This window comes from Salvelinus sp. IW2-2015, linkage group LG36 (genome assembly GCF_002910315.2).
Source record: "Salvelinus sp. IW2-2015 linkage group LG36, ASM291031v2, whole genome shotgun sequence".
In the NCBI taxonomy this organism is placed as follows: domain Eukaryota; kingdom Metazoa; phylum Chordata; class Actinopteri; order Salmoniformes; family Salmonidae; genus Salvelinus; species Salvelinus sp. IW2-2015.
Window position 1 is genome coordinate 7,006,030 of NC_036875.1, and position 26,145 is coordinate 7,032,174.

The following is a 26,145-nucleotide window of genomic DNA, read 5'->3' on the forward strand; positions in this document are numbered from 1 at the left end:
GCATGAGCTTGACAGAGTATATACAGTAAATTATTTAGCGTATTAGTGGAGAATACTAATGGAAAACGGTTTTGCTCCGGTGCTGTAAATCAAATATACTGAAAACACAACACACTTTAGGGGGAATACATGGTCATGACTTTGCAATTATGGCCTATGACTTTTTTTTTGTGTGTGTGTGTGTGTATTTTTACAGTTTTCTTGCTATTTAAGAGTTAGGCTAACATTAACCCCATTAACCATTTGCAACATATAGCCAGGTAAAGAAACAATGGAACAGAAACAGTGCCCTTCCATGCATTCATTTCAAGGTATGGAACTATACAACTGAACTACAGTATCACTGTAAAAACTTGCTGAAAAGTGGCATAAAATCRTTTTCTAATTTGGTTAAGTGGTGTTTTGCATATTCTTGACTCAATTTGTTTGTCACACGTAGCTGTGATTTGCCTGCTGTTCTCTCTCAAGTGGGGGATATTAGTCTGATTGTGTGTCTGTTGTAATCTGAATGAGAACAGCTGTTCATCTCTGATCTCCACTTGAGACACTCGTGGTGCTTTTCGAACAATCTCAGAATTCATCAGTCCTAACAAACACTGAGGTTTTGTTCAAAGATTAGCTTTCCTGTGAAGCTGATCAGACAGCAATTCATGCAACATACTGTAGGCTACAACAATTGAGTGTATACTACTGGAATTTAATTTATACTCATAAAATACCATTCTCTTAAAAGTGAAGCAGTACAATTAGACTTGCTAGATTAATCCAAAGTAAACATGCCCAATCTAAGACGACTCCAAAATAAATATTTTACCAGGACTACACCGAACTCATTGACAAAGTGAGTTGTGTCAAAGAAGCATGACGAATGTATAGATCATCACTTAAAATAGGTTCCAGGTCATTTCTCCCCCCATGTKCATCCAACATACTCGTCAGGAGTATGAGTCCAAGAATTTGCCAGAGAGTCAGAGGGGCGATTTGCTTAAGGGACGAGGCTGGAGGCAAAGGCAGTGACCCACGGTAACAGATGAAGAAGACAAAGGGGGCATCATAAAACTGAGGTACCATGCAGGGGAAGAGCAGAWTCACTGGCCTCCTCATCACAGCTACAGTATCTGTGGACTGGCCTCCGGTCTGGTGAGAGAGCTCTTCAACGTCAACACCCTGATGAACTGCACACCTAGTCATACATTCTARAGCGAGAGCACTGCACTGGCTTCCATCGAAGATGTAGCAGGTTTGGATGGACATTTGGATTTGTAATTCATAGTTAGCTGCTATGACTTAAGACAATAGCAGATTGAGAGAATATTCTTACTCATCCTTTTCATTATTGGCTAATTYTATATTAAATGCATAACAATCATTTTGACTGTAAAAACAAGAAATGTATCATTATGTAAATACATTTGTATGACATAGTTGATATAGTTTAGTATAAATAATGCTATCAGGGATATCATTATTTATATGTAGGGATGCAAAAGGGATGACAAGTTTGGTCATTTATAATTGAATATTTATTTTAATATGTATTCATATTTTTTTCATGATCTTTATATTTGTGTTAATGTTGTCCATGTGTGCCTTGTACATAGACCATGTGGTTCAGGAGAAAAAAGCCTAAATAATGAAAACAATGGCTTATTTTGCTATTAACTCTGTAACTCTTCCAACTATTAACTTCTTTCACAACTGCCACCAGTTCGGCCCCAAAACATATACAACAAAGATTATGTTGACATAGTAAAATAAAGTTGTGGAAAGTTGATGGGTTAAATTTAGGATAATGTTTTACAGCCTTGTGATTATTATTTATTATTACTAATAATATATTATTTTACATCTTATGGAAACTTCATGTAGTGCATCCAAATTCTGATATATTTGCCTATTAACTTATGATTGGTTTATTATACTTAAAATAAATTAAAGCTGGCGTCAATTTTATATTGTCACCCTTGTCTGTGTAGTAACTTACTTATAAGCAATATTATCTCTACTAACACTGATAATATACTGAACAAAAATATAAACGCAACATGTAAAGTGTTGGTCCCATTTTTCATGAGCTGAAATAAAAGATCCCAGAAATTWTCCATATTCAAAAAAAGCTTATTTCTCTCAAATGTTGTGCATACATTTGTTTACATCCCTGTTAGTGAAGTAAACAAGATAATCCATCCACCTGACAGGTGTGGCATATAAAGAAGCTGATTAAACAGCATGATCATTACACAGGTGCACTTTTTGCTGGGGACAGTTAAAAGCCACTCTAAAATGTGCAGTTTTGTCACACAACACAATGCCACAGATGTCTCAAGTTTTGAGGGAGCATACAATTGGCATGCTGACTGCAGGAATGTCCACCAGAGCTGTTGCCAGAGAATTTAATGGTAATTTCTTTACCATAAGCTGCCTCCAACGTCGTTTTATAGAATTTGGCAGTACGTCCAACCGGCCTCAAACCGCAGACCACTCGTAACCACCAATGCATAGGACCTCCTGCGGGATCATCTGAGACCAGCCATCCGGACAGCTGATGAAACTGCGAATCCCGGTTTCAACTGTACTGGGCAGTATGGTGTTGTGTGGGCGAGCAGTTTGCTGATGTCAAAGTTGTGAACAGAGCGCCCTATGGTGGTGGTGGGGTTATGGTAAGGGCAGGCATAAGCAATGGACAACGAACACAATTACATTTTATCGATGGCAATGTGAATGCACAGAGATGTTTCAGCATGAAAATGCACAGCCCCATGTCGCAAGGATCTGTACACAATTCCTGGAATCTAAAAATGTCCCAGTTCTTCCATGGCCTGCATACTCACCAAACATGTCACCCATTAAGCATGTTTGGGATGCTCTGGATTGACATGTATGACAGCGTATTCCAGTTCCTGCCAATATCCAGCAACTTCGCACAGCCATTGACGAGGAGTGGGACAACATTCCACGGGCCACAATCAACAGCTTGATCAACTCTACGCAAAGGAGATGTTATTCGCTGCATGAMGCAAATGCTGGTCACACCAGATACGGACTGGTTTTCTGATCAACGTCTCTACTTTCTTTAAGGTATCTGTGACCAACAGATGCATATCTGTATTCACAGTCATGTGAAATCCATAGATTAGGGCCTAATGAATTTATATCAATTGACTGATTTCCTTATATGAACTGTAACTCAGTAAAAACGTTGAAATTGTTGTATGTTGCGTTTATATTTTTGTTCAGTGTAGTAAGATACCGGTAAGAAAACCCCAACCTGATTCAAAAGGTCGTTATCAATAAAAAAGTCACAATAGCGTTCGATTTGGCTGCTGGGGGGCAAGGAGACCCCCAACTCCATTAAAACCATTGACAACTATGTGCCATTTTCAAGGGATTGTTAAATAAACCGCAGAACTATTTGGTTTTAATATCATCACCTCTTGAAGAGAATAGTCAGAAGTACACATTCCCGATAAAAAAATGAAAATGATAAAATGAATAATATAATAATAATAAAATATACTATTATATATTGCGTAATGCATGTGATATGTGCACATATGAGTGAGCTTGGGGGAAGCTGCTAATAAATGTATATTTTTTTGCTGCATTAGCTGTACAAGTTTAGGATAAGGTTTCAGTAGAGGATGCAACTCATAAAACCAATGTGCTACTGTACTGTACATCAATGTGTCTTGTGTTAATACAGTAAAAGCACAAGCGTTTGATACTACAGAATCTTGTTACAGGTAAAGTGGCTAGAAATGGTAGCATTGCACCCTCTACTCAAATCAGCAGGCTGGTTGCATTAGTTATTCTCTCACATTAGCCTAGCTCGTGAGAAACACTGTTGTAGACTGGCTGAGGAATTCTTTCTTCCCCAACTTACTGGGAGGCTGATAAATGACTGAAGCTACTGGCTAAATTGCAGTCAAGCTAATGGAACATTATGTAGTCGAGCCCTTTCTAATGAAAAGGGGGAGCAGATGGTACAAATCCTGACAGGATAAATCATCCCACACAATAAAGACTAGATGAGACAATGAGGGTTTTATGAACATCCCCATAGCAAATTTGGGCGGAAGCCCAGACTAGAATTTTACCCAAGACCAGCAACCATCAACCAGGGACTGTTTTACAGTCTTTCCCAAAATGGCACTTGCTCCATGACACTGTTTATTTATTTTGACCATAGACTGGTACATAAGCTAACTACATTCTGAGTGGAATACAAACTCAAGGATGCTGTTGCAATACTAGCTGCTGAATACAACCGCACCGCTCTGAAAACAAATGCACAGTGAGACCTGTCACTTGTCAAGAGGCAGCAGACCAGCTAGGCGCTGAAATCTATACCTTGCAATCAGTTGAAACACAGCTCTTCAGGCACCACTCAATGAGCTGTTATACCTTCAAGTAGTGATCACTGGGCTAGTAGTGGAATGGAAGCCGAGATAGCACCACCAATTGTGGAGATTGCTGTCGCCTGAAAGGGCTGTGATGGGATTTAGGAATGGAGAAGCCTTAGGAAAAACAGGTACAAGGTAACTAAAGAGAATACTAATTTCTAATGTGAATACAATGATGATTTAGCATGGCTGGTTTACAAGCTTACATAATATGGTTAGCTTGGATGCTACTGTAGGCATAGGCTAAATTTGATTTCTTAGAATATTGGACATCCTGCAAACAGATTTAGTTGAATCATTTATAATAGATGACTGGACAAATATGTTGACACACCGAAATGCAAAATATGCAAGGATATGTTTTCTGCATTTTAAATATTAATATTTCCACTCTGAATGGGTCGAATAGGTGGTTGAGAAGAGTAGAGAGCCGTTATGAGGAGATATGAGGTTAACAATTCTCCGTCTACATTATCAAGTGCCAAATTGAAGTAAATCTGCCCATTTTCATTTAGATTACACAGCAAGTACCCCCATAGAGAACTWCTGAACCTGTCATTTCCTACATTATGTTCACATTGGCTTCCGATTCTTTTTGCCATGCGGTAATATTTMCTGTTGAGATAAACTATTGCCTGCAAACCCTGTAACCAATTTAGAGCAAACACTTAAGTACATGCTGATTTGACTACACGCAGCCGCACATATTAATCCTATAGACATTGTTAACCTCTACGGGATTGGTGTCCTTTCAAATGGTATCAAGAATATGCATATCCTTGCTTCAGGGCCTGAGCTACAGGCAGTTAGATTTGGGTATTGCATTTTAGGCGAAAATTGAAAAAAAGGGTTGAATCCTGAAGAGGTTGGATTTGTGAACAAATGTATACAAGGCTACCTGCTTCCAATACCCGAGTACTTTACAACAATTCAACACAAGGAAATACAATAATACAGTCCAGAAAAAATTAAGAAATAACTTTGAATACTAAATGTTGTGTAGTATTTTCAGTGCATTCGGAAATAATTCAGATCCCTTGACTTTTTCCACATTTTGCTATGTTACAGCCTTATTCTAAAATTGATTAAATTACTTTCTTTCCTCTTCAATCTACACATGATACCCCATTCAGATCCCTTGACTTTTTCCACATTTTGTTACAAAGCAAAAACACGTTTTTAGAATTTTTTGCAAATTGATTAAACCCTAAAAAACGGAAATACCTTATTTACAGAAGTATTCAGACCCTTTGCTATGAAACTCGAAATTGAGCTCAGGTGCATCCTGATCATCATTGAGATGTTTCTACAACTTGATTGGAGTCCACCTGTGGTAAYTTCAATTGATTGGACATGATTTGGAAAGGCTCACACCTGTCTATATAAGGTCCCACAGTTGACAGTGCATGTCAAGACAAAAACCAAGCCATGAGGTCGAAGGAGTTGTCTGTCAAGCTCAGAGACTGTATTGTGTCGAGGCATAGATCTGGGAAAGGGTACCAAAACATTTCTGCAGCATTGAAGGTCCCCAAGAACACAGTGGTCTCCATCATTCTTAAATGGAAGAAGTTTGGAACCAAGAAGACTCTTCCTAGAGCTYGCCGCCCGGCCTAAAAGAGCAATCGAGGCAGAAGGGCCTTGGTCAGGGAGGTGACCAAGAACCCGATGGTCACTCTGACAGAGCCCCKGAGTTCCTCGTTGGAGATGGGAGAACCTTCCAGAAGGACAACCATCTCTGCAGCACTCCACCAATCATGCCTTTATGATAGAGTGGCCAGATGGAAGCCCCTCCTCAGTAAAAGACACACAACAGCCTGCTTGGAGTTTGCCAAAAGGCACCTAAAGGACTCTCAGACCTAGAAAAACAAGATTCTCTGGCCTGATGAAACCAAGATTGTTCTCTTTGGCCTGAACACCATCCCCACAGTGAAGCATGGATGTGGCAGCATCATGCTGCGGGGATGTTTTTCATCGGCGGGGACTGGGAGACTAGTCATGATTAAGGGAAAGATGAACGGAGCAAATTACATAGAAATCCTTTATGAATACCTGCTCCAGAGCGCTCAGGACCTCAGACTGGGGCAAAGGTTCACCTTCCAACAGGACAACAACCATAAGCATACAGCCAAGACAATGCAGGACTGGCTTCGGGACAAATCTCTGAATGTCCTTAAGTGGCCCAGCCAGAGCCCGGACTTGAACCRGATCCAACATCTCTGGAGAGACCTGAAAATAGCTGTGCAGCGACGCTCCCCATCCAACCTGACAGAGCTTGAGAGGATCTGCAGAGAAAAATGGGAGAAACTCCCCAAATACAGGTGTGCCAAGCTTGTAGCTTCKTACCCAAGAAGACTCGAGGCTGTAATTGCTGCTAAAGGTGCTTCAACGAAGTACTGAGTATAGGGTCTGAATAGTAATGTAAATGTAATATTTCAGTTAGTTATTTTTAATACATTTGCAAAAATGTCTAAAAATCTGTTTTTGCTTTGTCATTATGGGGTATTGTGTGTAGATTGATGAGGGGGAAAAATACTATTTAATCAATTTTAGATTAAGGCTGTAACGTCACAAAATGTGGAAAAGGTTTAGGGGTCTGAATACTTTCCGAATGCACTGTATTTCTTTCCACATGTGAAATCAATATAACATGATCAAAACAAGGAATGTTCTTTGTGTGAGTTCTCTTGAGATTATCTGTGGACYGTAATGGCACAGACCACCCCAAACAGAAGATGTGTGGGAAATCAATCATTTGAATGGTCATAACATTTCAAAATAGTTTGTTTCAACATGTGTCTTGTGGAGTCAATCAGAGGTTGGGGCCCAGAGTGGTTTTTCCACTGTTAGATAAACAAAGGTGAAGTCGAACAGACATGTCTCAACAACTCCAGTTGGAATGCAATGGTGTACACCCCCTTTGTAACACAAACATGCACACGCACACACACACATTGTGGCCACCAGCTGGCTTAACAAAATGTATCAACATCCATTCCAAATTGCAATCGGTAACATTTTAGATATTTTGGGTAGAGTGTATACTGTAAGTGTTAACATACCTAGAAAAAGTATGGTTTGCTTCTTGGCGGCTTTGACCCGGGCACTCTCGTGTTTTGGCGTGCCCTCTTCTCCGTTGACCCCTCCTCCCATGGGCCTCATGGTTTTCTGAAGGACCAGGATCATGCCCCGACACATGACCCCAACGCTGACCAGCACCACCATGTACACGATGAACGCCACAAAGATACTGGCCCTGTACACCCCCCACTGCTCCCTCAGGTTGGTGCAGAATGTCAGGTTCTGGACCGGCCCAACGTCTGGCTCTATGACGTGGCCCTCCATTCCCGTGGTGAACAGCAGCGGGATAGCCACGAACACGGACGTGACCCAGGCGAGAGCAATGAGGCCCCCCGTTCGCTCTCCTGCCAGGGCCTTAAAGCGGAATGGGTGGCAAATGGCCATGTAGCGTTCAAAGCTGAGTGTCGCCACGTTCAAGATGGTMGCATAACTGCAGGCTTCGAACAGGAAATTGTAGATCTTGCAGGAAGCGTCACCCGAGGTGGAGGTGAAGGGGAACCACGTGGCGCTGTAGAGCTCCACYGGCATGCCTATGAGGAGGACCAGAAGGTCGGAGCACGCCAGGCTCACCAGGTGGTCCGTCACGTACTTCTGCATGTAGCCATTATGCTGCAGCACCTGCATCACCTGGATGGTGACTCCATTACCCACAATGCCTGTGAGCAGGATGAGGCTGTACAGGACGGTGAGGAAGATTTTAATGGCATAGTTGGGCTCCAGCTCTTTCCAGTCTTTCTCCTTAGATATCTCAGCCTCCCCCTCATTCATAGTAAAGGATTTATCTGTTAGAGTTTCGATTTCCAAATATATACTTTTTAAAAAAGCTTTTCAGATCAGCAGGGCAGAGTCTTTGTAATGGATTCCAAGAGGAAATCCAATCCAAACAGCCAGGGAGAAATGTATTTTTTCAGAGATAAAGTAATAGATTTCAGACTCCTTCGTCTAAAACTGTGATTGAGTCCAAAAGTAGATTATCCCACGTGTGTTGCGACACAACACATTTCTCACCACGGGCCACTTGGTTGCCCAGATAAACTATATCACAGAAGAAGATTAGGATCCCATTTGCCATACCAGAACGTTTCTTCCTCGTTTCAGGTTTTCCGAGAAACACTCCTGTGAATAAGCCCTCAAAGTGGCAGGACTTGAGTTTTGTAGGCAGCCATAGGTCGTCCGTACAGTTCTTCTTCCAGAAAGTGGATTTACATGGCTTGGACCATGCTTCAAGCTGCACTCTGACAGCAGGCACTGATCTCCTCCCTCCTACTAGTTAAACATTAAACTTCAGAGCAGGGGAGATAGATCACAGCCCTGTTCTGTTATCACTATTCAAGTTTAGTATGGCTCTACTTCAAGGTAAAGGGTGATTGTGTGTAGGCGGGACCAAGGGTTACTACACATCTCTTTCGTCATACAGAGGTGTTCCTTACCCGAACATTATCACCTCCCATTTAGGTGAATACGCCTTAGCCTATATGTAGAGTAGACTACGGGCCAGAACAACTCAACTAAGATCATGTCGTTATTCTTAGGCTTATTTACATACATTTAAACTATACTGAACAAAGATAGAAACACAACATGCAACAACTTCAAAGATATTACTGAGTTACYGTTCATATGAGTAAATCAGTCAAATTAAATGAATTCATTAGGCTCTAATCTATGGATTTCACATGACTGGGGGGAAGAAAATAGGCCTCAGGATCTCTACATGACCAAAAGTATGTTGCCACCTGCTTGTTGAACATCTCATTCCAAAATCATTGGCATTAATATTGATTTGCCCTGTCCCCCTTTTACTGCTTTAAACAGCCTCCACTCMTCTGGGAAGGCTTTCCACTAGATGTTGGAACATTGTTGCGGGGACTTGTTTTCATTCAGCCACAAGAGCATTAGTGAAGTCGGGAACTGATGTTGGGCTATTAGGCCTGGCTTGCAGTCAACGTTCCAATTCACCCCAAAGGTGTTTGATGGGGTTGAGGTCAGGGCTCTGTGCAGCCCAGTCAAGTTCTTCAACACCGATCTTGACGAACAATTTCTGTATGGACCTCGCTTTGTGCACGGTGGCATTCTCATGCGGAAACAGGAAAGGGCCTTCTCCAAACTGTTACCACAAAGCTGGAAGCACAGAATCGTCTAGAATGTCATTATATGCTGTAGTGTTAAGATTTCTATTCACTGGAACTAAGGGGTCTAGCCTGAACCATGAAAAACAGCCCCAGACCATTATTCCTCCTTCACCAAACTTTACAGTCTGCACCTGCATTGGGGCAGGTAGCGGTCTCATGGAATCCACCAAACACAGAATCGTCCGTCGGACTGCCAGATGGTGAGGCTACATGCTTCAGCACTCGGCGGTCCCGTTCTGTGAGCTTGTGTGGCCTACCACTTCGCGGCTGGGCCGTTGTTGCTCCTAGACGTTTCCACTTCACAATAACAGTACTTACAGGTGACCGAGGCAGCTCTAGCAGGGCAGAAATTTGACAAACTGACTTGGTGGAATGGTGGCATCCTATGACGGTGCCACATTGAAAGTCACTGACCTCTTCAGTAAGGCCAATGTTTGTCTAGGGAGACTGCATGGCTGTGTCCTCGATGTTATACACCTGTCAGCAACATCAGAAAACTGATCGCCCACACAACGCCATAAACATGGTCTGTGGTTGTGAGGCCGGTTGGATGTACTGCCAATTTTTCMAAAACAATGTTGGAAGCSGCTTATGGTAGAGAAATTAACATTCAATTCTCTGGCAACAGCTCTGATGGACATTCCTGCAGTTGGCATGCCAATTGCACACTCCCTCAAAACTTGAGACATCTGTGGCATTGTGTTGTGTGATAAAACTGCACATTTTAGAGTGGCCTTTTATTGTGCATATGGAACATTTATGGGATCTTTTATTTCAGCTCATGGGACCAACACTTTACATGTTGCGTTCATATTTTTGTTCAATGTAGAATTTACAAGTGACTGACACGCTTTCACGTACCCTCTTATTTTCCAGTGGTCCGCGGTTGTTCTGTGTAGTTTTGCTAATATATTTGAGAAAAGTSTATTGCAGTTAATTTGATCTATGACCTAATAAGAAAGATACAGTATCTTTGAGTAGCAGCCAGGGACACAAGTCCCACTTTTTAATAGAAGACTTTCTACTTGGTGTTGTTGGATTATCTACTGACCAGTGCTTGAAATAAATTGTTTATTTGAAAACATTGCCCTGACTGAGGTTAGAACATTCTGCTTTTTTTCTGTGTGAGTGTGGTGCTGCTTACCTGAATTCTTTGTATTATCTTGTTACCAGAACAACATTATTGACTTTACTCGACTGGTGCTTGAAATAAGTTGTGTTTCTTTGGAAACATTGGCCTGACAGACATGACAATTACATTAAGAGGAAAGGATCAACAGACAGAGGCTTTTATCTTCTATTTGTAATGCTGGCTGCCATGGTTAAAATGAACACAGGACATTGAATGCTACCTGAATTGACTCAGAAAAGTAACATAAATAGGCCTACACCATCACGGCCATGTAAAACACCCAGGTCTGTGTGTGTGTGTGTGTGCGCGCGCTGGTGCCATTGGATAGCCAGATTATCTAGTGTCCACAGAAACACTATTATTCTCTACCAATTCTTGTGGTGTACTGTGGTCTTAGGCATGCTCTCACTAACCCCATCTCCCCTGCCTGAGGCTCTAGGACCACAGCTGAGTTATCTTGCAAATTCAGCAGGCCATGGTGTAAAATAGGCTATTAGAAGCGCCATCTTTCTTCTTATTACTTATCGTTAATGCCATCTTTGGTGTGCTTTATCAATGCACAAGCACTTTTTTCCCCATTACTATCGATACATTTTTATTAAATGTCCAATGCAGCTTTTTTTTTATCTCAATATCAAATTATTTCTGCGTATCAATTAAGTACCCTACTGTCTGTTTTAAATTAAAAAGGTAAAAAATGATATAACTTCTTAGCAAAGATACATTTCTCAAGCAACAATTTTGCTAGAACTGTCTGGTAGTGGTCTGAGTGGGGAGGGGAAAACTGAATACTAGCTGTTATTGGCAGAGAGGTCCGTAACTCTCTTTCTTATTGGTTTATTAACCAGTGGTGTCACCAGGCAGGCCAAAACTACATCCCACCAGGCAGTCTTTTCAAACAGCTCTTACAGGGCATTATCATCATTTTCACAATTTCCCAGTATTAGTCCAACCTCATAGTGTGTAAGTATATATCTATAGGTGTCACGTTCTGACCTTTATTTCCTTTGTTTTGTCTTTATTTAGTATGGTCAGGGCGTGAGTTGGGGTGGGCAGTCTATGTTTTTATTTCTATGTTTTCCTATTTCTGTGTTTGGCCTGATATGGTTCTCAATCAGAGGCAGGTGTTTTGTGTTGTCTCTGATTGGGAACCATATTTAGGTAGCCTGTTTTGTGTTGGGTTTTGTGGGTGGTTGTCTTCAGTCTTCGTGTGTCTGCACCAGACAGAACTGTTTCGGTTTTTCACATTTGTTGTTTTTTGTATTTTGAGTGTTCACTTTTATTAAATCAAGATGAACAATTACCACGCTGCACATTGTTCCCCCGATCCTTCTAATTTCTCCTCCTCAGACGAGGAGGAAGACGAAAGCCGTTACAATAGGCATCACTACAGACCCTGGTTCGATTCCAGGCTGTATCATAACCTGCCGTGATTGGGAGTCCCACGATTGGGAGTCCCACAATTGGCCCAATGTCGTCCGGGTTAGGGTTTGGCCGGGGTAGGCCGTCATTGTAAATTAGAATTTGTTCTTAACTGACTTGCCTAGTTAAATAAAGGTTAAATAAATAAAATAAATATATAAAACATAAATGATTTTGGTACTGCACTGGGCCGTTAAGTCATACAAAAGTTTTACTCTGCATTAAGTTGCGAATGCATGCTGTTAATACTAAATGTGTATTTGCAAGAGGAAGCGACGCAGGTAGAGGACAAAGAGCCGGATGCCTGGTCAGGTCCCGAAAAAGGCGAGTGGGAAAGCTGCCGTTACCGTCAATACTACTCACCAACGTGCAATCATTGGACAATAAACTAGACGAGGTACGATCACGAATATCCTACCAACGGGACATCAAAAACTGTYATATCCAATGTTTCACGGAATCGTGGCTGAATGACGACATGGATATTCAGCGAGCAGGATATCAAATCAAAGTGTATTTGTCACGTGCAGGTGTATTTGTCACAACAGGTGTAGTAGACCTGACATTGAAATGCTTTCTTACAGGCTCTAACCAATGGTGCGAGAGAAAAAAAGGTATGTGTGTGTGTGTAGCATCAGCTGTTCCAGGCGACTGTGTGATCATGCTCTCCGTAGCCGACGTGAGTAAGACCTTTAAACAGGTCAACATACACAAGGCTGCGGGGCCAGACGGATTACCAGGACGTGTGCTCCGGGCATGTGCTGACCAACTGGCAGGTGTCTTCACTGACATTTTCAACATGTCCCTGATTAAGTCTGTAATACCAACATGTTTCAAGCAGACCACCATAGTCCCTGTGCCCAAGAACGCAAAGGCAACCTGCCTAAATGACTACAGACCTGTAGCACTCACGTCTGTAGCCATGAAGTGTTTTGAAGGGCTGGTAATGGCTCACATCAACACCATTATCCCAGAAACCCTTGACCCACTCCAATTTGCATACCGCCCAAACAGATCCACAGATGATGCAATCTCTATTGCACTCCACACTGCCCTTTCCCACCTGGACAAAAGGAACACTTACGTGAAAATGCTATTCATTGACTACAGCTCAGCGTTCAACACCATAGTACCCTCAAAGCTCATCACTAAGCTAAGGATCCTGGGACTAAACACCTCCCTCTGCAACTGGATCCTGGACTTCCTGACGGGCCTCCCCCAGGTAGTGAGGTTAGGCAACAACACATCTGCCACTCTGATCTTCAACACTGGAGCTCCCCAGGGGTGCGTGCTCAGTCCCCTCCTGTACTCCCTGATCACCCACGACTGCATGGCCAGGCACGACTCCAACACCATCATTAAGTTTGCAGACAACACAACAGTGATAGGCCTGATCACCGACAACGACAAGACAGCCTATAGGGAGGAAGTCAGAGACCTGGCCGGGTGGTGTCAGAATAACAACCTATCCCTCAACGTAACCAAGACTAAGGAGATTATTGTGGACTACAGGAAAAGGAGGACCGAGCATGCCCCCATTCTTATCGACGAGGCTGTAGTGGAGCAGGTTGAGAGCTTCAAGTTCCTTGGTGTCCACATGGTGTCCACAAACTAGAATGGTCCAAACACACCAAGACAGTCGTGAAGAGGGCATGACAAAGCATATTCCCCCTCAGGAAACAAAAAAGATTTGGCATGGGTCCTGAGATCCTCAAAAGGTTCTACAGCTGCAACATCGAGAGCATCCTGACTGGTTGCATCACTGCCTGGTACGGCAACTGCTCGGCCTCTGACTGCAAGGCACTACAGAGGGTAGTGTGTACGGCCCAGTACATCACTGGGGCTAAGCTGCCTGCCATCCAGGACCTCTACACCAGGCGGTGTAAGAGGAAGGCCCTAAAAATTGTCAAAGACCCCAGCCACCCCAGTCATAGACTGTTCTCTCTACTACCGCATGGTAAGCGGTACCAGAGTGCCAAGTCTAGGACAAAAAGGCTTCTCAACAGTTTTTACCCCCATGCCATAAGACTCCTGAACAGGTAATCAAATGGGTACCCGGACTATTTGTATTGTGTGCCCCCCCCAACCCCTCTTTTTATGCTGCTGCTACTCTCTGTTTATCATATATGCATAGTCACATTAACTATAAATTCATGTACATACTACCTCAATTGGGCCAACCAACCAGTGCTCCCGCACAGTGGCTAACCGGGCTATCTACATTGTGTCCCACCCACCACCCGCCAACCCATCTTTTACGCTACTGCTACTCTCTGTTCATCATATATGCATAGTCACTTTAACCATCTCTACATGTACATACTACCTCAATCAGCCTGACTAACCGGTGTCTGTACGTAGCCTCGCTACTTTTATAGCCTCGCTACTGTATATAGCCTGTCTTTTTACCGTTGTTTTATTTCTTTACRTACCTATTGTTCACCTAATACCTTTTTTGCACTATTGGTTAGAGCCTGTAAGTAAGCATTTCACTGTAAGGTCTACCTACACCTGTTGTATTCTGCACACGTGACAAATAAACTTTGATTTGGATTTGATTTGATAGTTTTTTTGTTAACAGTAATATGAAAATGCCTAAGTTTTTGATTAATACCATACCCTTTTATTTTATTTATTTAGTCAGGAGAAATCAGAGACTAGGGTCTCATTATCAAAGATGCCCAAGCAGAGCAATACAACTATAAAATTATCACTCTAACAAAGATAAAATAAACACAAGTTACAACTTTCAACATTTTGTATTTAACTAGGCAAGTCAGTTAAGAACAAATTCTTATTTACAATGACGGCCTAGGAACAGTGGGTTAACTGCCTTGTTCAGGGATTCGTTCTAGCAACCTGGCCCAACGCTCTAACCACTAGGCTACCTGCCACCCCAATTTACAACCACAACATTTTCTTAATTCAGTCAAAACATCTGCACCTCTCATTCAACACATCTAATAGTAGTCTTAAATTGCCCTGGCAGCAAGAAGGAATCAAGATGCAAGGAGTTCTGCAGGCTATTCATTACATTTACATTTACATTTAAGTCATTTAGCAGACGCTCTTATCCAGAGCGACTTACAAATTGGTGCATTCACCTTATGATATCCAGTGGAACAACCACTTTACAATAGTGCATCTAACTTAACATCTATTCCAAGATGAGTTTATTTATTTATTTATATATATATATATATATATATATATATATATTTTTAAAATATTTTTTATTTATTTAAATGTTTTATTCATAGTACAAAAATCAACTTACATTGCTACATCAAACATGTCTAGCAAACCAAACACAGGTATTAACAATACTCAAACATACAAAAAATATCAATAAAAATACAAATAAAATCATTCAAAAAATAAACAATTTAAGTGCAATTATATTCACTCTGAAAAGATCTTATTATAATGATTTATGAAGACGTTATTCGTGTTGTTATTCACTAGGGTTAATGTTTTAATAAGATAATTAAATTCAAGAAGAAAAATTTGTAATTTTGGTATAGAATTTTGGAATCTTTGTTTGTGTATAAAGTATTTGGCAACAAGAATAAAAAAATTAACAATCATTTCAGTGGTTTTGTTATCATTGCAATAGTAACATATTATATATTTGATGTTAAAAATATAGGCAGTGTTCATAATGGTAAATAAGTACTTTGCAAGGTTTTCCCAAAATTCTGACACAAATTTACATTCAAAGAACAAGTGAGACAGATTCTCACCTTCTTTTTCACAGAAAACGCAGATATCATCAATAGCCACAAATTTGGAAATCATAGAATTACATGGATATAATGTAAAATTTTGAAGTGCACTTCCTTATCTTTGTTTGGTATACAGTATTTGTAAGGCCTTAACCATGCATTTTTCCAGACAATGTCAGGAATAAGCATGTTCCAGAAAAACTTTCCTCTCGGTGTAAGTTGGTTTTGTGAATGAAGGATTTGTCTTATATATTTATTAGAACAAGATCTCTCAAGCCCACGCCTTCCAATCTGAGTTCTGGATAAACTTTGTGATCGTTCCCAAAATTAAGATGACTTTTCATAAGTGTAGTTAGACCACTGGGAACGGCTTTGATCACAGAAATAAACTCTCTGAAAGGTATTGGAAACTCTTTCAATGTTATAAATTGTTCATATGTGAGAATATTACCCTTGTTGTCAAAAATATCAAGAACAAAGTCAATATTCCTCTCATGCCAGCTGGGGTAGAACAATTACTTATTCTATTCCAAGATGAGTTGTCTTCCTCATGAAGGGAATGATGACGCAATCATTGCGAGACAGAGGGAATATGGTCCTCAACTCGTGGCTCAGACACTTCTTTCGGGGTAAATGGGGTTAGCCCTGAGTTCACTTGCCGCGGAGCAGGTTAGTTCTGAAGGATTTGTTGACATATAAAAATGTCTAAAAGGTAAACCACTTTCGTGTCACCAGCTATCCCGAGTTAAAGTCAGAGTTGACCAAAGTTAGCTCGCTATGACTCTTCTATCTTGCGTACAACACTCGTCCTGAGTTGAGCCTTGGGTCTTTTGTAGGCCGCCCTGTGTCCAATAACAGATACAGAACACCTCACACACAAAATTGAAAAGTGTGAACCAACATACACAACACAAACTGTGGTGAACAAATCCTAAGCAACCTGCCATGTAGTGAGTACATGTTGTTTGAAGCACAGTAGACTAATATAACTACAGTAATTTAGCAGGTGTCAAAGCTGCTGGAAAACCTTCCTAGTGCATATGTGAATTTCAGGATGTGATGCTCATTTGAATTTCTTAGCTTTTTCAGCTTTTGACCAGTCAACATTAATTGTGATTTTATTTAAATAGGTTTATATTTTAAGATCACAATAGTAAATGATATGGCAAAAATAAGTATCTTCATTTAGGGAGAAGGTGGGGATACCAGGACAAAAATCACTATTAAGACATCATTCTTACAAAAAACATAGCACTGGCGTCATGCCTACATTGAAAAGACAATTATGGCAGAGACAAGAATGAAAATACATCTTCACATCATTTTAATAGTGCAGCATAACATTGAAAAGGGACTTACGGAACAACAAAGACTAAGGAAAGATTCTCCTTCACCCATTTTTTTATTTTTATTTTTTATTTTTAACATTGTTTTTGTGCATGATCCCAGGAATAAATAGAACATCGCTCAGAGACGCACAAAAACGATAAAACATTCAAAATGGGTGAATCTTCCCATTAAAAGAACTTGTGATGATACAGTAAACTACGATAATCACACTTTTATAAATCAGTATACATCTTTTAAAAAGAGATCCATTAATAAAGGAAGGGACATTATCAAAACAAAATCTGATTGGACAAAGGAGAATAAAGTAAAAGTACCTGAGAGAGAAAAAGAATTACTTCATACGATATACGCACATTCCGTAAGCACCATTGAATTTTTTTTGTTGCATTTTTGAAAACACACACATTTTAAAAACATGAGTTTTGAAAAAATTACAAACAATGCACTTATGTAGCTGGTACCCTGCCCATCGATAAGAAACTCCATAAATGGATGATATGGGGCATATGATCATTTGTTTCATATCTACATTTTAGCTTACCAATTTTCATAGGATGTAGTTTCAGAGTTCCTGTTTTTTTTTGCAAATATAAATAGACTACAGGAACCCCATGAATTAAACAACAAAATACATCTCACAGCTGACTTCCTTTGTGCATTAATCATAGCTGATGGTGATAAACGCTATTGGCTAAGATATATATATTTTTTTTGACAATGTGAATGTAAAAACTGTGAGTTAGACAAAGTTAAAGATGGCTCGAGGGGCTGAACTTTTTTACAGTTTACAGGGCAAGTAATTACTTCCTGCAGTTATCTCTAGTCATAAAATAAGTCCTATCCACACGAGCACTGGGCAAACACTCCATAAAGTTCTGTACACAGGTTGACAGCTGATGGAAAAATATTGATAACATGCACCTTGTCATGGTGTACATCAAGGGTTACAGAGACAAAAAAAAAAAAAAAAATATGCTTTTTACTCATCAAATTAAATCAGCATCAAAATAAGAGTGAGTGGGTGATTGATTTGCATTGTATGTGCTGATCAAACAAAATGTGTCTAAAGTACAATTGTTGGACATACAAACATTATCATGGCATACATTTTACCAATAAACATAATTGTTGAAAGATAATCAAATCAGATCAAGTCTCCATTCATGGCTCCTAATGCCCACCGAGGAGTGGTAGAAATGATACAACAGTTCATTATTAGGTAATGGTCTCTATTAAGACTAAGGGAACTTAATTGGATGGTAAATAGTGCTTTTGTAAAACATACTGCAAAATATATTTACTTGGTCTGTCTTAAATCCATGCCACCTTTTTTAGTGTCATAACATAGTTAAGATTTACAAAAACAAGTGGAGTAAAACATCTAAGATATTATTTGTATAGAAGGGTCATTATGTGAAATACAAACTAAAGTAACAATTTATTTGCATTTCATGGCATAGTACAGTATTTACACCTGTTTGGAGATGGCAACTGTTTTCAGTTGAAAAGGCAGCAGCATTATAACTTTTGTATTGTAGCTTAGTTTAGTTGAGGGGTTAGTCTTAGTTCACATTAAAACGCATACAAACGTCTTCATCACAGACTTCCTTCATGATCCAGCATTGCCTGGCTGCCAGGGGCCAGAGATGGAGGGATGTAGAGTATGGGGGAGAAATCAAAGGCTGTAGTCAACAGCTGTGCTCAGCTCTCTTCTAATCTCAAACTTCAGATACTGCTTGTTCACAGTGATTCTGAGCAGGCACTGCACAAATGGGCCTGTATTAAAAAAAGTGTCCTTAAGTACCAGTGCTGATATAGTGCAGGTCCTCTGTGTCCATATAATCATAGTCATTATGATCTAAAAGGCTAAACAAATCCTATATCAATACTCCTACTCTGAGACCATTGATGAATATGGACAGATCTGTAAATCAGATTCGTAAATCACCTAAACAGCCTGATAATGAAGTGCATGACCAACTTTTTTCCCACCCATACTATTTCTAGATTAACAGGTCTGAATTGTGCATGCTCCAAACCCACACCTGTGAACAAGCAGTGAGGCGATAGAAAACCAACAAGAGGATACATCTACATTAGCCAATCAGAGCACTTTTCTCCTCGCAACAAAGACAATACCCTTGCTTTTCTCCTTATGGCTTGACTGAAGCCTCTGTCCCATTATTTAAACGTGTACCATTTCAAGTGGTATGAGCCATTGATAAAAGGCTGGCACTTTCAGTACCATAAAGTTTTTCTTTTTACACAACGAAATCCGATGTAGCAAAACACACACGATCTCAGTCGACGACGAGTCAACGTTGTACAAAGGAAAAAAAGAGTTAATCTTGTAGAGATGGATCGGTCATCTCCACACTGCAGAGAATATATAGGTTGAACGAGAGGCACTGGGGGTAAGGTCTCTGTTTGGTCGTTTTGAGATTGTCACTTCACCTTCCGCACGCTGCTCTGCGCCGTATTCACCATCTGGTGAGAGAAAGACACACATTTGAGGAGTATACCTAGTTTCCTCTATTGGAGACCAATATAAACAGACTCACCAATGCACCGCACATTTTTCTGTAATGGACTTTACTCTGTTATTAAAATGGGCGAGATGAGAGACATCCATTTCGTGTGCCTGTTGTTCACTCAAATGATCACATTTTTCATCTTGCCGGTGGTTGGGCTGTTTGATGCACCAAGGAGGGTACAAATGGATGTACTCCTACATTTTGATCAAGTCATAATTTTTGCTATGGAAACCACTGACAGCCTTCAGCTGGTTTGTTTGATAAAAACCTAGCTACATCATCATCAGCATAAATCCAGCAGAATACTAGGAGGGTACTTATCAGACAAATCCTGGATAGCCTGGAACCCTCAGAATAGGATAGGAATAAGTACTCAATATCCTTGGGTAGCTCTAATACAGCATTCACCAACGGCACATCTATGAGACACCATGTCTTCATTTACAATGTATCGAAAACCAATAACAGGGAAAACAAATTATATTATTTTCTTCATGGTAAAATCCAGATTCCTTGGAGTGGCTGGGCGATGGTCTAATCTAAAATATTTACATTATGAACATCCTCTACGTCATGTCCTACCTCTCTCACTCGACACTATGTATAAACATTTAATAAAGTAGGCCTAGATAAATGCATAACAGATGCTCAAAGACAAACAAGTTGTGATTATAAGAAGCGAGTTAATCCAGTGTTTTCCTGATGATGTGGCAAATAGCATTGGACAAAAATAGATCCATGTTTGTGTCTCTTATGCAGCTATTCATCAATACTGTACATTGGCCATTCTCTGTATACTACTTGATTGGAAAAACTAGTTTGTAACTAAAAGTTCAACAACAAAAAAAACATTCATTATTATTTCACCTCAGATTGTAACAGGACGTAAAAGAAACAGGAAGTTGGATGTCTCCTTACCTTGTGATTGGCTGGTGCATCACGAGCAGAAGCTTTCATCGTCATGGGAGACCGTGTGTAAGGGAATAAGGCTTTCACACTGTTCYCAGTCTTCTGGCAATCTGACGGAAGAGGACTATCATGATCAACATGATCATAATCACTACCTGAATGGGAACAACTAGCATTCAGTTTAAAATTGAGGGCCATCACAATAATGCAAATAAATMAACGTCATAAAGGCAAACAAATTGAAATACAACGAACTCCACAAGCCTAAAAGTAACCAACGCTATCCATTGTCCTTGATTCAACGTCAGGGAAAAGACTTTATAACACAGATTTGGATAATATAAGAGTGATTCTGTGTGTGTGCGTACATGCATGTGTGTGTTTACAATTATTGTGAAAGTAAAACCTTGCAAAGCATCGGCCAAGTTAACAGCACAATACAAAGAGTYGCAAGTGGTTTCCCCAGCACCTTTGAATCCGGTGTTTCGAGCGGCATATGAAGGCAAACACTCTTCGTAGCGCCACCATGACGGGGTCCCAGTTGTTGTAGTGGCATAACAGAGTGGCGATGAAGAAGGAGAGGAAGACGGGAACRGCTCCAGCGAAAAACAGCCAGGAGAAACGCACCTGGGGACAGAAACATAGCAGTGCCGAATGTGATAGCTGCTTAAATAGCACATGTATAGATGGAAGGGCCAGCTGCCTAACAATGGGTCAGAAACATTATCCAATACTTGCAATGAACTTATGCTTTTAAGAATAGCTACAGGTATAACACTCCCAACCATCTCAGGACTGATTCATAGAAGAGTGGTGCATTGTCTTGACATCTCGACTTTTTAAACTATTGCCACACAAAAATACAGTTGGGGAGAACAAGTATTTGTACACTGACAATTTTGCAGGTTTTTCCTACTTACAAAGCATGTAGAGGTCTGTAATTTTTATCATAGGTACACTTCACTGTGAGAGAAGGAATCTAAAACAAAAATCCAGAAAATCACTATGTATGATTTTTAATTATTAATTTGCATTTATTGCATGACAATAAGTATTTGATACATCAGAAAAGCAGAACTGAATATTTGTACAGAAACCTTAGTTTGCAATTACAGAAGATCATACGTTTCCTATAGTTCTTGACCAGGTTTGCACACCACTGCAGCAGGGATTTTGGCCCACTCCTCCATACAGACTTTCTCCAGATCCTTCAGGTTTCGGCTGTCGCTGGCAATACGGACTTCGGCTCCCTCCAAAGATTTTCTATTGGGTCAGGTCTGGAGACTGGCTAGGACACTCCAGGACCTTGAAATGCTTCTTACGGACCACTCCTTAGTTGCCTGGCTGTGTGTTTCGGGTCGTTGTCATGCTGGAGACACCAGCCACGACCATCTTCAATGCTCTTACTGAGGGAAGAGGTTGTTGGTCAAGATCTCGCGATACATGGCCCCATCCATCCTCCCTTCAATACGGTGCAGTCGTCCTGTCCCTTTTGCAGAAAAGCATCCCCAAGAATGATGTTTCCACCTCCATGCTTCACACGGTTGGATGGTGTTCTGGGGTTGTACTCATCCTTCTATTCCTCCAAACACGGCGAGTGGAGTTGTAGAGCAAAAAGCTCTATTTTTGTCTCATCAGACCACATGACCTTCTCCCATTCCTCCTCTGGATCATGCATGGTCATTGGCAAAACTTCAGACGGGCCTGGACATGCGCTGGCTGAGCAGGGGACCTTGCGTGCGCTGCAGGATTTTAATCCATGACGGCGTAGTGTTACTAATGGTTTTCTTGTGAGACTGTGGTCCCAGCTCTCTTCAGGTCATTGACCAGGTCTGCCGTGTAGTTCTGGGCTGATCCCTCACATTCCTCTATGATCATTGATGCCCACGAGGTGAGATCTTGCATGGAGCCCCAGACGAGGGTGATTGACCGTCATCTTGAACTTCTTCCATTTTCTATAATTGTGCCAACAGTTGTTGCCTTCTCACCAAGCTGCTTGGCTATTCCTGTTAGCCCATCCCAGCCTTGTACAGTCTACATATTATCCCTGATGTCCTTACACAGCTCTCTGGTCTGGCCATTGTGGAGAGGTTGGAGTCTGTTTGATTGAGTTGGTGGACAGGTGTCTTTTATACAGGTAACGAGTTCAACAGGTGCAGTTAATACAGGTAATGAGTGGAGAACAGGAGGGCTTCTTAAAGAAAAACTAACAGGTCTGTGAGAGCCGGAATCTTACTGGTTGGTAGGTGATCAAATACTTATGTCACGCAATAAAATGCAATTTAATTACTTAAAAATCATACAATGTATTTCTGGATTTTTGTTTTAGTTCCGTCTCTCAGAGTTGAAGTGTACCTATGATAAAAATTACAGACCTCTACATGTCTTTGTAAGTAGGAAAACTCTCAAATCGGCAGAGTGCTACAAATACTTGTCTCTCCCACTGTATATGCTAATGAAACTTAGCATACAGACAAAGCTCTCTCATCACATCGCTAGATGAACGAATTACGCTAAGTGGCATGTGACATAGCCTCCATCACAACCCAGTCCCACTATTAGACCAATGAACCATTTTTACACAACACCTTTGTAGACCAGTCATGCTAAAGATTATTATGCTCCAGTATTTATGCTGCAGTAGTTTTGTGTCGGGGGCTAGGGTCAGTTTGTTATATCTGGAGTATTCTCCTGTCTTATCGTGTGTCCTGTGTTGAATAGTATGCTCCTCCTAATTCTCTCTTCTCTCTCTCGGAGGACCTGAGCTAGGACATGCCTCAGGACACCTGGCATGATGACTCCTTGCTGCCCCCAGTCCACTGGCCGGTTGCTGCTCAGTTTCAACTGTTCTGCCTGCGGCTATGGAACCCTGACCTGTTCACCGACGTGCTACCTGTCCCAGACCCTGCTGTTTTCAACTCTCTAGAGACCGCAGGCAGGTAGAGATACTCTTAATGATCGGCTATGAAAGCCAACTGACCATTTACTCCTGAGGTGCTGGCTTGCTGCACCCTCGACAACTACTGTGATCTATTATAATTTGACCATGCTGGTCATTTATGAACATTTGAACCATCTTGGCCATGTTCTGTTATAATACTTCCACCCGGCACAGCCGACGAAAGAGGACCTGGCCCCGCCTCAATAGCCTTGGTTTCTCTCTCGGCTAGGTTTTCTTCCTAGGTTTTGGCCTTTCTAGGGAGTTTTTCCTAGCCACCGTGCTTCTACACCTGCATTGCTTGCTGTTAGGGGTTTTAGGCTGGGTTTCTGTACAGCACTTTGAGATATCAGCTGATGTACGAAGGGCTATATAAATAKATTTGATTTGTGACGGCAACATGTGCATCCGGCAATAATAGTGCCCCCTCTTACCTTCTGCATGCATATGTCTGCTATGATGGAGAGTGGGATAGTGAGGCTGAGGGCCAGTGTGCCTATTAGGGAGGAGGTGAGAAAGCAGCCCCTATGGAAAGAAGTAACACACAACATTATAAAGAACACAAGCAATTCAATCAAATGCAAAATGCTAGCCTTAAGCAAATCAAATGTTTATCACTCGGGCACAACTCTGCATAACATCCTATAGCAGGGGTCTTCAACCTTTTCTTGACCAGGGACCCCTTCCCAGGCATATTGAACCACATACATTAGCAAAAATAAAACATTTCACGTCTTATCAGGTGAAATGAACGGATTTGGTAGATAATTTTGACCTCCAGTCCCCACATTATAATCGAAAGAAGTGTAAACGCTAACAGCCTATTTGCTAGGCTCCAATTGGGGGCCCCAAGGGCTCTCTTGTGGGCCGCAGACCCCCGGTTGAATACCCCTGCCCTATAGACATAAGGCCGAATCTTAACTCGAGATCTGTCCGGGTAACTCGAATTTTCATGAARATCTCCCATTGAAATCAATGCATGATTTACATGCAAGTCCAATTTACGCACACAAATATCAAGTTTGGATTAAAGAAACAGGTTTTTGAACAGTGTGTGTTTCCACACAGTGTGAATAGCAGAGCGGACAAGGTGTAGTACACATAATATGTGGCCGTTCAATCCATCCATCAACCGACACGCACCAGAGCCAGAGGAACTCGGAGAGCACGGTACCGATGAGGCCGTTGATGAGGATGTAGATCCACACTAGCTTGCTGGGCAGCTCAAAGGCCTCGAAGCCTGTGTAGTGAAGCACAAGGAACCCTGGCCACAGGAGGAGCAGGTTGAACAAACCCACAAACCCTAAAGAGACACAGATAACAGAAAATAACAACTACATTACTACTTATATGTTATTGACATTTAGCACTATTCGCAGGTAAAAATGTTACAAGTTACATATTACTAACATTCAATAATATAATTAGGGCTGTCAAAGGATTTTTTTGAAAGTATCTAGTTAATCACATGCTTTTCTGTGCGATTAACTCCATCAATCTCTCTTTTTTTTTTTTTTATATTGTTCGAATTTGACCCTAATTAAAGATGTTTCAATTTTTTTTTTAAACATCACATTGAGTTGTAGGTACACCGCATTCAGAAAGTATTCAGACCCCTTGAATTTTTCCATACTTTGTTTGACTATTTAATAAATGTTAGAATTTTTATTTATTTATTTTTATTTCACCTTTATTTAACCAGGTAGGCAAGTTGAGAACAATTTCTCATTTAAAACTGCGACCTGGCCAAGATAAAGCAAAGCAGTTCGACACATACAACAACACAGAGTTACACATGGAGTAAAACAAACATACAGTCAATAATACAGTAGAAAAATAAGTCTATATACATTGTGAGCAAATGAGGTGAGATAAGGGAGGTAAAGGCAATAAATAGGCCATGGTGGCGAAGTAAATACAATATAGCAATTAAAACACTGGAATGGTAGATTTGACAGTAGATGAGTGTGCCAGAAGTTAGAAATAGAAATACTGGGGGTGCAAAGGAGCAAAATAAATAAATAAATACAGTAGGGAAGAGGTAGTTGTTTGGCTTATTTATAGATGGCTAATGTATCAGGTGCAGTGATATGTGAGCTGCTCTGACAGCTGGTGCTTAAAGCTAGTGAGGGAGATAAGTGTTTCCAGTTTCAGAGATTTTTTTAGTTCGTTCCAGTCATTGGCAGCAGAGAACTGTAAGAGAGAGGCGGCGAAGACGAATTGGCTTTTTGGGGTGTCAAGTGAGATATACCTGCTGGAACGCGTGCTATGGGTGGGTGCAGCTAAGGTGACCGCGATAAGGCGCGGGACTTTACCTAGCAGGTCTAGTAGATGACCTGGAGCCAGTGGGTTTGGCGACGAGTATGAAGCGAGGGCCAGCAACGAGAGCGTACAGGTCGCAGTGGTGGTAGTATCCCCTTTCTTTTTCACGTCCTCCGCATCCATTTTGCTGTCACATACTGTGTTCGGATTTGTTATAACCAATTTATTGATGTGATATGATAGACTATAGGTCATGTCCT

General features: G+C 41.0%; 2 protein-coding genes across 11 annotated transcripts in view; both read right to left on the reverse strand.

Annotated features, from left to right (window-relative positions):
* LOC111959928 (G-protein coupled receptor 39) overlaps positions 1–8,819 on the reverse strand; it is a 28,038-nt gene extending 19,219 nt beyond the window's left edge. The window contains exon 1 of the mRNA XM_023981780.2: positions 7,463–8,819. Coding sequence (XP_023837548.1) covers positions 7,463–8,249 — 787 coding nt within the window. The 5' untranslated portion in view covers positions 8,250–8,819. The remainder of the gene's footprint in view (positions 1–7,462) is intronic.
* Positions 8,820–17,193: 8,374 nt separating this feature from the next.
* The window catches only part of LOC111959620 (solute carrier family 35 member F5), a 32,635-nt gene continuing 23,683 nt past the window's right edge, over positions 17,194–26,145 (reverse strand). For 9 of the 10 annotated variants that reach the window (XM_023981326.2, XM_023981324.2, XM_023981325.2 and 6 more), the window contains 5 exons: positions 24,767–24,926; positions 24,058–24,148; positions 21,155–21,312; positions 20,695–20,795; positions 17,194–19,729 (listed from right to left, as the gene is read on the reverse strand). In XM_023981326.2, coding sequence (XP_023837094.1) covers positions 20,714–20,795; positions 21,155–21,312; positions 24,058–24,148; positions 24,767–24,926 — 491 coding nt within the window. In that variant the 3' untranslated portion in view covers positions 17,194–19,729; positions 20,695–20,713. Of the gene's footprint in view, positions 19,730–20,694; positions 20,841–21,154; positions 21,313–24,057; positions 24,149–24,766; positions 24,927–26,145 lie in introns of those variants that run through there. The other variant, XM_023981328.2, reaches the window with a different exon arrangement.